Raw genomic sequence first — 11,743 nt, forward strand, 5'->3', positions numbered from 1 at the left:
ATGAATGGGAGGATTGTTAGTTACTTGACTCGGAGGAATAGGGGGTTTGGTGACAGCCCCAGAAAGGGTTCCTTGTAGCAGCCAAAGAAGTGAATGGAGGTACAAGGCTTAGCAAGCAGATGCTACCCTTCCATCCACTTGAATTCTTCAGGACCTTGTTTCTAAGGACAACACAGTTCTAAATTTCCTTGAGAATCTTGAAGGAAGTATAAGCCATTGGGTTACTTTTTTTTTTTTTTCTCTTTCAGTGGCCAGGACTCCTATGCCTGTCAAATGCCAGATAATTACCATCTTTACCCTTGGCCAACCAGACCCCTTTCCCCAGTGAATCTCCCTCCCCCACACACATAGCAGTCATAGCAGCCACCAGGATTTATTTTGATGAGGATTTTATTGTGGAGGATAATACAGGAGAGCAGCCACCAGGATTTATTTTGATGAGTATCTTATTGTGGAAGATAATACAGGACAGCAGCTCCAGGTGAATAGATGGAGCTGTAGTGTCCTCCAGCTACCTGGATCCCCAGGTGGTTTTTGTAGGCATTGTGGGTTTCTGGTAAGGCTGCAAGGTTACAGTTGGTGTTTGAGGTAGCTAATCAACACAGGGGGAATATCCAGCTGGTTGATGGCTTGTGGTTGGCTGGCCTGGCGCAGAGCTCTGCGGATGACTAAACGGGCCTGTGATAGTAGTGACCGTGGAGTGGCTACAAGGAGAAACAGGTCATAAGAAGCAATTCTCAGTGTAATTCTCCCATCCAAGCCTGCATCCACCCTGCCCTGGCTCCTGCAGCCCTAATTGCTTTCTCCCTTCTAAGAAATCCTCCCCCCACTCTGTCCTCAATGCATGGTGCCAATGGGAACACACTGAGGCCTAAATAGGGCATGCTCAAGGCCACAAAACAGTCATTGGCAGAGCCAGAACCAGAAATTCTGCTAGTGCTATCCCCCACCTTATTTTAGTGATCCCTTTCCTAATAAGGAATCTGTAACTTTTCTCCACTGGGGTCCTAGGAGAGGGAGGAAGATGGTAGTTTCTCCAAATCATCCTAGGAGGATTGGCTTGGGGGGTGATTTGTGGCCCTTGGACCTCAAAGCCAGAAGGTCCATAGAGCTGAGCTGTTTGAAACTCACCTCGGGCCTGTAGCAACAATGCGGTGCCTTTATCATCTTGCAAGTTCAGGTCCAGGGAGAGAGATGGAAGGTAGATGTTAGCACCAAAATCAATTAACAGCTGGATGTACTCTGGTTCACAATTATGGTGGAGACAGATTTCGAGGAGGGTGCGGGGCCGTGGGACACGAGCCAATAGGAGCTGGTCAGTACAGTTGTAGTTGGGGTCTGCCCCATGGAGCAAAAGCAGGCGAAAACAGTCAAGGTGCCCATAGACTGCAGCCAAATAGAGGGGGCCAGAACATGAAGCTATGTTTGATGCCCAGACTGGTAGTTTAGCTTTGACATTGGCCTCTGCACCATGGCCCAGGAGTTCCTGAAGGATGGCAGCAGCACCATCACGGGCAGCTGTGAGTACGGGAGAACAGTTGTTGTAGATGCTACCACCAGGACAGGCACCAGCTTCCAAAAGCACACGCACACAGTCCAGATGGCCATGACTGACAGCAGTGAAAAGTGGCGTCTGTGCCTTGACATCCAAACTGTCAACATCAGCACCATGTGCCAGGAGGACCTGCAAACACCTGAGGTGGCCATAAGAAGCAGCCAAGCGCAAGGGTGTCCCAGGAACACCCCAGCCACTTCTACTGTTGATGAAACGTTTATAACGCTCCTGGCACAAAAGCTGGCCCAAGGTATAGGAGTCGTTGTCATACACTGCTTGATTGAGAGCCTGCTTCTCCCCCATGTCGGTGTCCTCCTCCTCCTTGTCAGGCTGCAGGAGGGAGAAAATCTTGGTGATGTCCATGAGGTTCATCTTGATTGATTGGAGCAGAACTATTCTAATTATGAGCAGGAGGATATGCCAGGTCTGTGGGTGACAAATATTGGGGGAAGATTGAGGGCCCACATCAAAAAGCCTGGATGCCAGCCCTTGCCCCCCACCCCTTACCATCAGGCTCTTTACTGATGGGCCCCATTCTTCCAATTCCTACTCCATCTCATTTTAGGGCTCAGAGATGGTTTCCAAAACATCAGGCCATTTCACAGCTTGGTGACTTTGCATATGCTGTTCTGCTTGACCTTCAAAATTCTACTTTCTGGGAAGCCTTCCCTAATCTCCTCCTCTTGCTCAGGGATTCCAAAGGATCACAACTAGACTTTAGTTATGAACTTTCACACCACATTTGCATTTATCTGTGCTTCAATGTATAAACTCCACCTATATCACGACTGGGAATTTGGTAGAGGCAACTTCCTTAGTTCAGAATGTGTGGACTAATGAGGTGGCTCTGGTCTGGCAGTTGCTAGGTCAGCAGAATGTTGTTTTGTGGTGTCAAGTTATCATCCCTAAGCATTCTGACATTAGTCTCATGGGGCAGGCCCTCAATTCTACCTGTCAGCCTTTTAGATGAAGTTCAACCTCCTCACAGTCCTTTATACGTGATCTCCCCTCAGACTCACGCCTTATGCTTAGGCAACAGAGTTACACAGGAAATGGATGTTGAATGACATCTACTGATTAAATAAAGAGGTGACATTACAAAGAACATTTCAAGTAAAATGAAATCAAAGAGATGGCAGGAAATAGTCATTTCCAGGGCAAGTCCTCTTTGGTGGACAACTGGTTTATTCCCCAGGACCACTTCAATACAGAAGTCCCTTTGATTCCCAGCACCTCCTTGGAACCCATGGATTCCCTATCCCTTTAGGTTAAACCTTTTCCCGTCATCTCTGCCCCACCCAGTTTAGAACCCTTGCCTCAACCCTCAACTCTTCTCTCACCATTATCCCCAGGCTTTATAAAATTATCCATGGCCCAATAACTGACTTAACCGCTTGACCTTACCTGTCCTGTTCCTAGTGCTCCAAAGCCAGTCACCCACCTCAGTTTGTAATGTCATCAGGGTAAGCTGGTAGGTTTTTCAGAGCTCAAGTCTCCCTACTCTCCCATACCCTGCAGCCATGGTCTCAGGGCCACATACCTCCTTTTATTCACTGTCTATCTCCACCCCTCTTTGTTAGCCTGGGACCTCAGGTACATACCTCATAGAAAAAAACTGTGAGGTGGGTGGGTGGGGTCTCCCTCAATTTTAGGCCCCTTCTCACCCACTAGCATCAACTCCATATATGATCTTATTATTTATGCATTTGAGGTATGCAAATAAATAAAGGGTTTTAGAAATCAGACAGACTTAAGTTTGCAACTGAGCACCCCTAGTTCCTAGCTAAGAAGACTTGGGCAAATCTCTTCCCTTCTTTGGGGCTCAGTTTCCTCATCTACAAGACAGAAATGATAGTCCCTGCTTCATGGGGCTGTTCAGAGGGAAAAAGCTACCATATATTAGGTCTTTAAAGGTGAGTTTCCTCTCTCTGCCCCTTCAACCTCCTCAGTGGCTCCTTCCCCTCAACCATCTTAGGAAACAAACACTTTTATCATCTCACTCTTCATCTTTACTCTAGCTACTTTTCTCTTCATCTCTCTCTTTTCACTGGACATATCCAAAAAGTTGTCTACCATTTACTTCCCTATCTCCCATTCATTTCTTCACCCTCTGCAGTCACCCTTCCTCAATCACACACTGAGAGTGTTCTTTAAAAGTCATCCTTGTGGTTAAATCTTCTGGCTGCTTCTCAGATCTTTCTGTCTGTGACCTTCCTGGTACATCTGTTCCCACTGACCACTTTCTCCTACATACTCCTCCCTTGGCTTCCTGACCAGCACACTCTCCTGATTTTTCTCCCCTATGTTCTACCCTGAAATAATTATGCTCCCCTTTGTTCTTTCCTTGATCCTCTTCTTTCCAGTCCTAGAGCTGCAGCTCTCATGTTAATTCTGATGATTTCAAATTTATCACTCTAAGCCCCCCAGGTCTCTTTTCAGCAAAAAGTATGTATTCACTGAGTTTCTTCAGGTGCTTCAAAGTCAGTAGTATCACACCACCACTACCATCACCATCATCACCAAACTTGATCCATAGCTGTTTCTCACTATCCATCTGGTCAACCAAACCAGAAACCCAAGACTCATCTCAGTCTTCTTATCTCTTTGTCCGAACTTCATCCAATTACTCATCAAATCTTATGGATTTTACTTCCTAGAGACCTCTATAGACCACCCCCTTCAGACTTATCCCCATTGCCAGTGCTTTACCTAAGCCCCTATCATTCTTTGTGTCAACTGTTGTAGTAGTCTCTTAGCTGTTTTTCCGTCTCAATATTTTCTCCACATTATAACTAAAGTGATCATTTAAAAATACAAATCTTGTCTGTGTCAATCCCGTTTTAAATCCCTTAGTGGTTCCACTTTCTTTCAGAGTATAGCCCAGATACTTTAACCTGGCTCACAGTTCCTTCATGAGCAAATCTTGGTCAACATCTCCAGGCTCACTTCTTGCTACTCCTCTACTTATACCCCATGATCCAGTAATAAGGGAAAAGAAATGATGGCTCTCCATATACGTCATGCTTCTTTCTGTCACATGCAGTTCCTTCTGATGGGTTAGTTCTTCCAGAGTCTGTACTCTTATATAACTATAGCAGTCATGACACTGTATTGTAACTCCTTTATATGGGTCTGTTTTACACCCACTGCAGAATGAGAGGCCATATAAAGTAGTGGTAAGGCATTGTCTGGAATTCTGCTTCAATCCCAGCTACACTACTTAGTAGCTGTGTAACCTAGAGCAGATCACTTAATCTCTCTGTGCCTACTTCTTCATCTGTAAAGAGAAGATGATAGTAGTACCTGCTTCAGTGGGTTATTGTTAGGATTAAGTAAGTTAATAATTAAATTAATAATTAAATGAGTTAAGTGTTAGAATATCACCTGAATATAGTAGTCAGTAACTCAGTAATTGTAATACCAAGTGATTATTATTACCTAGGCCTCCCTTTTCTACTATTGCTCCCTTACTTAAAGTCCTATAACCTCAGAGCTGGAATGCATCAAATCATTTAATTCCCTTAATTTAGAGATAGAAAACCCAAGGCTCAGAGGTGAGCAGGGACTTTTTTCTAAGGTCACATGGCTATTATTGTCAATTGTCTCATAAGCGAGATCCCAGAACACACCTATAATCTTGTGCTTTTCAAAGCTATTTCACATAGTGGGACAGGTAATATCATCCCCATTTTGTGGATGAAGAAAACCAAAGTCTGAGAGGGAAGGGATTTGCCAGGCACCTTACATCAAGGAAATAGCAGAGCCAGAAATAGATACATGTTTCCCTACTGTCCATCCTGTTCTTTCTATTGCAACTTGAAAAACAAACACATACCTCTTTCCCTTGCCTTAAGTAGAGTTACACAGCAGTTCCCAGAATCCTCAGTTTTGAGGATCATGCTGAATTCCAGGGACTTCAGTCATGGAAGATTTCTTTACAGATCATTTCTTCTGACAGCCAATAGGGATTCCCTTACTATTTGGTGGAAGGGGAGGCTGGTTCCAGGGAGATGAAGAGGGCAGGGAGTATGGAAGGAAATGCTGAAGCTCTCCCAAAGATCATACCAGGAGTCCACAGTAGGACCCATCTAATAAGCCTCCATAGGGTGATCAAGTCATGGACCCACTGACTTGGGAACTTGAGTGAACTGTGCCTTATTAGATAGGATAAGAAAATCTAATTAGTCTATTGTCTAACTTCACCTTGCTGTGGTTATTAAGCTAAGAGTTATTATGTGACCATTCTATGCAAGGATCCCCTTCCTGATCCCCAAAGGGCAGGGGTTTTAAGCCTTTTTGTGTGACATTGACCTCTATGGAAATTTGGTTAAGTCTCTTATCCCCTCTCAGAATGGTTTTCAATACATAAAACAAAATATATAAGATTAAAGGAAACCAATTTTGTTTAAATACAGCTATTTTTTAAACTGTATGATATAGTAATAAATGTTCTTTATTAACACATTAAATACCAAGATCTATTAATAATTTCTAAGTGATGATGAGAATAAATGACATTTTCAGATCTCGTCCACAAGTGTAATATGATATGAAATATGATTTCTTCTGGTGACCAAGTTATAGGAACTGGTAATACTACTGCCATTTGCTGTCTGCTCATCCTTGAAAGGATATGGTAAATTTCAGTTAGAGATTAGAGGTAAAAAAAAGTAATTGTTTCAACCATGTTTTTGTACCCTTTAAATTCTATCTAAGGCCCTCTTGTGGGCCTATAAATATGTGTTAAGAACTACAGGGAAGTGGTTGGTTTCAGTGGGCCCTAAAACAGTCCTCTAGGCATTAGTAGATTATTTTTAAGCTTTATCTTCCTCCCCACAACCTGAGGAGCTCTGCCCTTCTGCCTTTGAGTCCAGCCAGATGCACCTCACAATACAGACAAATAACACACAGGGACACAAAGACAAATCCTTACCTTCCCTATATTGTATAACCACAATTTCCTTCATTCTTGAAGGTCCATTTGGACCCCAGAGCCTTGGCACACACACCCTCCTGGGACAGATATAGCAGGAAGCCATTATCATAACCCTCCTTCCCTGTGTGGGCAGATTTCCTACCAATCTCCCAAGCACCCCCAGAAACTAGATCCAGTAAGAAAAACCTATGAAGGGTGGTGATTACAGGTCCACAGGCCTGCAACCCTAAGGGTTCATTCCTCCCTGGCAGCATCATTGGGTTCTAGGCTCCAGATACTCACTGGGCTTCGGCCTGAGGCCAGGCTGCCTGGAGTTGCTGCCAGCTGCTGCCCCTCTGCAAAGCACTGAGCCCTGATTTCCCTTCCACAGGGAGCCCCTATTTGCCCTGAGGCCTAAGCAGGCAGGGTCCTTGGTTTCCACTGTTAACAACACTGCCTAAAGGCTAGGCATCAGGTCCAGGGGCTAATTTTAGGCTATCCTCCACCCCCTTTCAAGGGCAGTCTTATCTTACTAGTGCCTTTCTGGGAGCCATCCCAGCAAAAGGAGGGGAGGGGCATTTGTAGGGAAGTCCTGAAAGGTCTGACTGACAGATAGACAGGTGCTTGGTGAGGCAAGGCCTCAGGCTTCTAGTGTGTCCCTGCTTACCCATCCCCACCTTTGAAACAAGCAAAAGAGCCAGGCTTCCTGCACTGTGGGTGTTCTCACCTATCCACCAAGGGGCCTGAGAAGGCCCAGCCTCCTCTACTACATCTCCCTCTGGGCCAGGGACTCTTTTCTTTCCCTCCCAAACTTAGCCTCTCTGAATTTCCTTTTTCCATTCTTGAAGGTCCAGCCAAACATTGCTCTCCCCTCACACCACCCTGCCTCCACTCCCAAGAGTGAGGACAGTGAGAAGCAGAGAATCCCATACTGGAACATGTATCAGTAAAGTTTAAGAAGTTTTTAAAAGAAAGTTTGAGAAAGCCATGTTCATTTATAAAGGCCTCCCCAATGCAATAACCACATGTCTGCCTGAAGAAAATGCCCACAAACTCTGCCAATCTTCTCATACCTAAGGCATCAAACCAAATATATCCAGCACTGGAAACTTTGTCAAAAGCTCAGTTCTTTCTTTTTTTTTTATGTTATGTTAGTCACCATACAGAACATCAATAGTTTTTGATGTAGTGTTCCATGATTCATTGTTTGCGTATAACACCCAGTGCTCCATGCAATACATGCCCTCCTTAATACCCATCACCTGGCTAACCCATCCCCTCATCCCCCTCCCCTCTAAAACCCACAGTTTGTTTCTCAGAGCCCATAGTCTCTCATGGTTCATCTCCCCCTCTGATTTTGCCCCTTCATTTTTCCCTTCCTTCTCCTAATATCCTCCATGCTATTCCTTATGTTCCATAAATAAGTGAAACCATATGATAATTGACTTTCTCTGCTTGACTTATTTCACTTAGCATAATCTCCTCCAGTCCCATCCATGTTGATGCAAAAGTTGGGTATTCATCCTTTCTGATGGCTGAGTAATATGCTATTGTATATATGGACCACATCTTCTTTATCCATTCATCTGTTGAAGGGCATCTCGGCTCTTTCCACAGTTTGGCTATTGCAGACATTGCTGCTATGAACATTGGGGTGCATATGGCCCTTCCTTTCACTACATCTGTGTCTTTGGGATCAATACCCAGTAGTGCAATTGCTGAGCCATAGTGTAGCTCTATTTTTAATTTTCTGAGGCACCTCCACACTGTTTTCCAAAGTGGCTGTACCAACTTGCATTCCCACCAACAGTGTAAGAGGGTTCCCCTTTCTCCACAACCTCTCTAACATTTGTTGTTTCTTGCCTTGTCAATTTTTCCCATTCTAACTGGGGTAAGGTGGTATCTCAATGTGGTTTTGATTTGAATTTCCCTGATGGCTAATGATGATGAACAGTTTTTCCATTTGTATGTCTTCTTTGGAGAAGTGTCTGTTCATGTCTTCTGCCCATTTTTTTTTTTGCTTTTTGGGTGTTGAGTAGGAGAACTTTTTTTTTTTTTTAATTTTATTATGTTATGTTACTCACTACAATACATCATTAGTTTTTGATGTAGTGATCCATGATCCATTGTTTTCGTATAACACACTGTGCTCCATGCAATACGTGCCCTCCTTAATACCCATCACCGGGCTAACCCATTCCCCCACCCACCTCCCCTCTAAAACCCTGTTTGTTTCTCAGAGTACATAGTCTCTCATGGTTCATCTCTCCCCCCGATTTCCCTCCCTTCATTTTTCCCTTCCTTCTCCTAATGTCCTCCATGCTATTCCTTATGTTCCACAGATAAGTGAAACCATATGAAAATTGACTATCTCTGCTTGACTTATTTCACTTAGCATAATCTCCTCCAGTCCCATCCATGTTGATGTAAAAGTTGGGTATTCATCCTTTCTGATGGCTGAGTAATATGCCATTGTATATATGGACCACATCTTCTTTATCCATTCATCTGTTGAAGGGCATCTTGGCTCTTTCCACAGTTTGGCTATTGCAGATATTGCTGCTAGGAACATTGGGGTGCATATGGCCCTTCTTTTCACTACATCTCTGTCTTTGGGGTAAATACCCAGTAGTGCAATTGCTGGGTCATAGGGTAGCTCTATTTTTAAATTTTTGAGGAAACTTCACAGTGTTTTCTAAAGTGGCTGTACCAACTTCATTCCCACCAAGAGTGTAAGAGGGTTCCCCTTTCTCCATAACCTCTCGAATATTTGTTGTTTCTTGCCCGGTCCATTTTTGCAATTCTAACTGGTGTAACGTGGTATCTCAATGTGTTTTTTTTTTTTTTTTTTTTTAAGATTTTATTTATTTATTTGAGAGAGAGCGAATGAGAGACAGAGAGCATGAGAGGGAGGAGGGTCAGAGGGAGAAGCAGACTCCCTGCCGAGCAGGGAGCCCGATGTGGGCCTCGATCCTGGGACTCCAGGATCATGACCTGAGCCGAAGGCAGTCACTTAACCAATTGAGCCACCCAGGCGCCCTCAATGTGGTTTTGATTTGGATTTCCCTGATGGCTAATGATGATGAACATTTTTTCCTGTGTCTGTAGGCCATTTGTATGTCTTCCTCAGAGAAGTGTTTTTTCATAACTTCTGCCCACTTTTTGACTTGATTATTTGTTTTTTTGGTGTTGAGATTGAAAAGTTCTTTATATATCTTGGATACCAGCCCTTTATCTCTACTGTCATTTGCAAATATCTTCTCCCATTCTGTGGGTTGCCTCTTTGTTTTGTTGACTGTTTCCTTTGCTGTGCAGAAGCTTTTGATCTTGATGAAGTCCCAAAAGTTCATTTTTGCTTTTGTTTCACTAGCTTTTGGAGATGTATCTTGAAAGAAGTTGCTGTGGCTGATGTCAAAGAGGTTACTGCCTATGTTCACCTCTAGGATTTTGATGGATTCCTGGCTCACATTTAGGTTTCATCCATTTGGAGTTTATCCTTGTGTATGGTGTTAGAGAATGGTCGAGTTTCATTCTTCTGCATGTGGTTGTCCAATTTTCCCAGCACCATTTATTGAACAGACTGTCTTTTTTCCATTGCATGTTTTTTCCTGCTTCGTCAAAGGTTATTTGACCATAGAGTTGAGGGTCCATATCTGGGCTCTCTATTCTGTTACATTGGTATATATGTCTGTTTTTGTGCCTGTATCATGCTGTCTTGGTGATCACAGCTTTGTAATATAGCTTGAAATCGGGCAATGTGATGCCCCCAGCTTTGTTTTTCTTTTTCAACATTTCCTTGGCGATTCGGGGTCTTTTCTGATTCCATACAAATTTTAGGATTGTTTGTTCCAGCACTTTGAAAAATGTCATTGGAATTTTGATAGGGATGGCATTGAAAGTATAGATTGCTCTGGGTAGCATGGACATTTTAACAATGTTTATTCTTCTGATCCATGAGCATGGAATATTTTTCCATCTTTTTGTGTCTTCTACAATTTCTTTCATGAGTGTTCTGTAGTGCTTGGACTATAGATCCTTTACCTCTTTGGTTAGCTTTATTCCAAGGTATCTTATGGTTTTTGGTGCTATTGTAAATGGAATCGTTTTTCTAATTTCTCTTTGTACAGTTGTATTGTTAGTGTATAAGAAAGCAACCGATTTCTGTGCATTTTGTATCCTGCCACATTACTGAATTGCTGTATGAGTTCTAGTAATTTGGGGTGTAGTCTTTTGGGTTTTCCACATAAAGTATCATGTCGTCTGTGGAAAGAGAGAGTTTGACTTCTTCTTTGCCAATTTGAACACCTTTTATTTCTTTTTGTTGTCTGATTGCTGTTGCTAGGACTTCTAGTACTATGTTGAACAAAAGTGGCGAGAGTGGGCAACCTTGACATGTTCCTGATCTTAAGGGAAATGCTCTCAGCTTTTCCCCATTGAGGATGATATTCGCTGTGGGTTTTTCTTTTTTTTTTTTTTAAGATTTTATTTATTTATTTGAGAGAGAGAGAATGAGAGACAGAGAGCATGAGAGGGAGGAGCATCAGAGGGAGAAGCAGACTCCCTGCCGAGCAGGGAGCCCGATGCGGGACTTGATCCTGGGACTCCAGGATCATGACCTGAGCCAAAGGCAGTCGCTTAACCAACTGAGGCACCCAGGCGCCCCTGCTGTGGGTTTTTCATAGATGGATTTTATGAACTTGAGGAATGTTCCCTCTATCCCTATACTCTGGAGAGTTTTAATCAGGAAATGATGTTGTATTTTGTCAAATGCTTTTTCTGCATCAATTGAGAGGACCATATGGTTCTTCTCCTTCCTCTTATTAATGTGTTCTATCACACTGATTGATTTGTGAATGTTGAACTGCCCTTGCATCCCGGAGATAAATCCCACTTCGTCGTGGTGGATGATCCTTTTAATGTATTGTTGGATCCTATTAGCTAGGATTTTGTTGAGGATTTTGGAATCCATATTCATCAGGGATGTCATTCTGAAATTCTCCTTTTTGATGGGGTCTTTGGCTGGTTTGGGGATTAAGGTAATGCTGGCCTCATAGAATGAGTTTGGAAGCATTCCTTCTGTTTCTATTTTTGGAAACAGCTTCAGTCGAATAGGTATTATTTCTTCTTTGAATGTTTGGGAGAATTCCTCAGGGAATCCATCAGGCCCTGGACTCTTGTTTTTTTGGGAGGTTTTTGATCACTGCTTCAATCTCGTTACTGGTTATTGGCCTATTCAGGTTGTCAATTTCTTCCTGTTTCAGTCTTGGCAGCTT

General features: G+C 43.2%; 1 protein-coding gene across 4 annotated transcripts; it reads right to left on the reverse strand.

Moving 5' to 3' along the window:
• Positions 1-372: 372 nt before the first annotated feature.
• On the reverse strand, positions 373-6,939 carry ASB12 (ankyrin repeat and SOCS box containing 12). Of its 4 annotated transcripts, none has more exons than XM_045893678.1 (4): positions 6,774-6,939; positions 6,489-6,568; positions 1,132-1,981; positions 373-704 (listed from the first exon to the last, which is right to left on the reverse strand). In XM_045893678.1, the coding sequence occupies exons 3-4, from the start codon at positions 1,925-1,927 to the stop codon at positions 571-573; spliced, it is 930 nt and encodes a 309-aa protein (XP_045749634.1). In that variant the 5' UTR covers positions 1,928-1,981; positions 6,489-6,568; positions 6,774-6,939; the 3' UTR covers positions 373-570. The 4 variants fall into 4 exon arrangements, with proteins under 4 accessions (XP_045749634.1, XP_045749548.1, XP_045749735.1 ...); XM_045893592.1 differs by adding an exon at positions 5,391-5,709 and having other exon boundaries at positions 6,489-6,939; XM_045893779.3 differs by lacking the exon at positions 6,489-6,568.
• Positions 6,940-11,743: the final 4,804 nt, after the last annotated feature.

This window comes from Mirounga angustirostris, unplaced genomic scaffold (genome assembly GCF_029215605.1).
Source record: "Mirounga angustirostris isolate CCGP_5_RB_7025 unplaced genomic scaffold, mMirAng1.0.hap1 SCAF_11, whole genome shotgun sequence".
NCBI lineage: Eukaryota > Metazoa > Chordata > Mammalia > Carnivora > Phocidae > Mirounga > Mirounga angustirostris.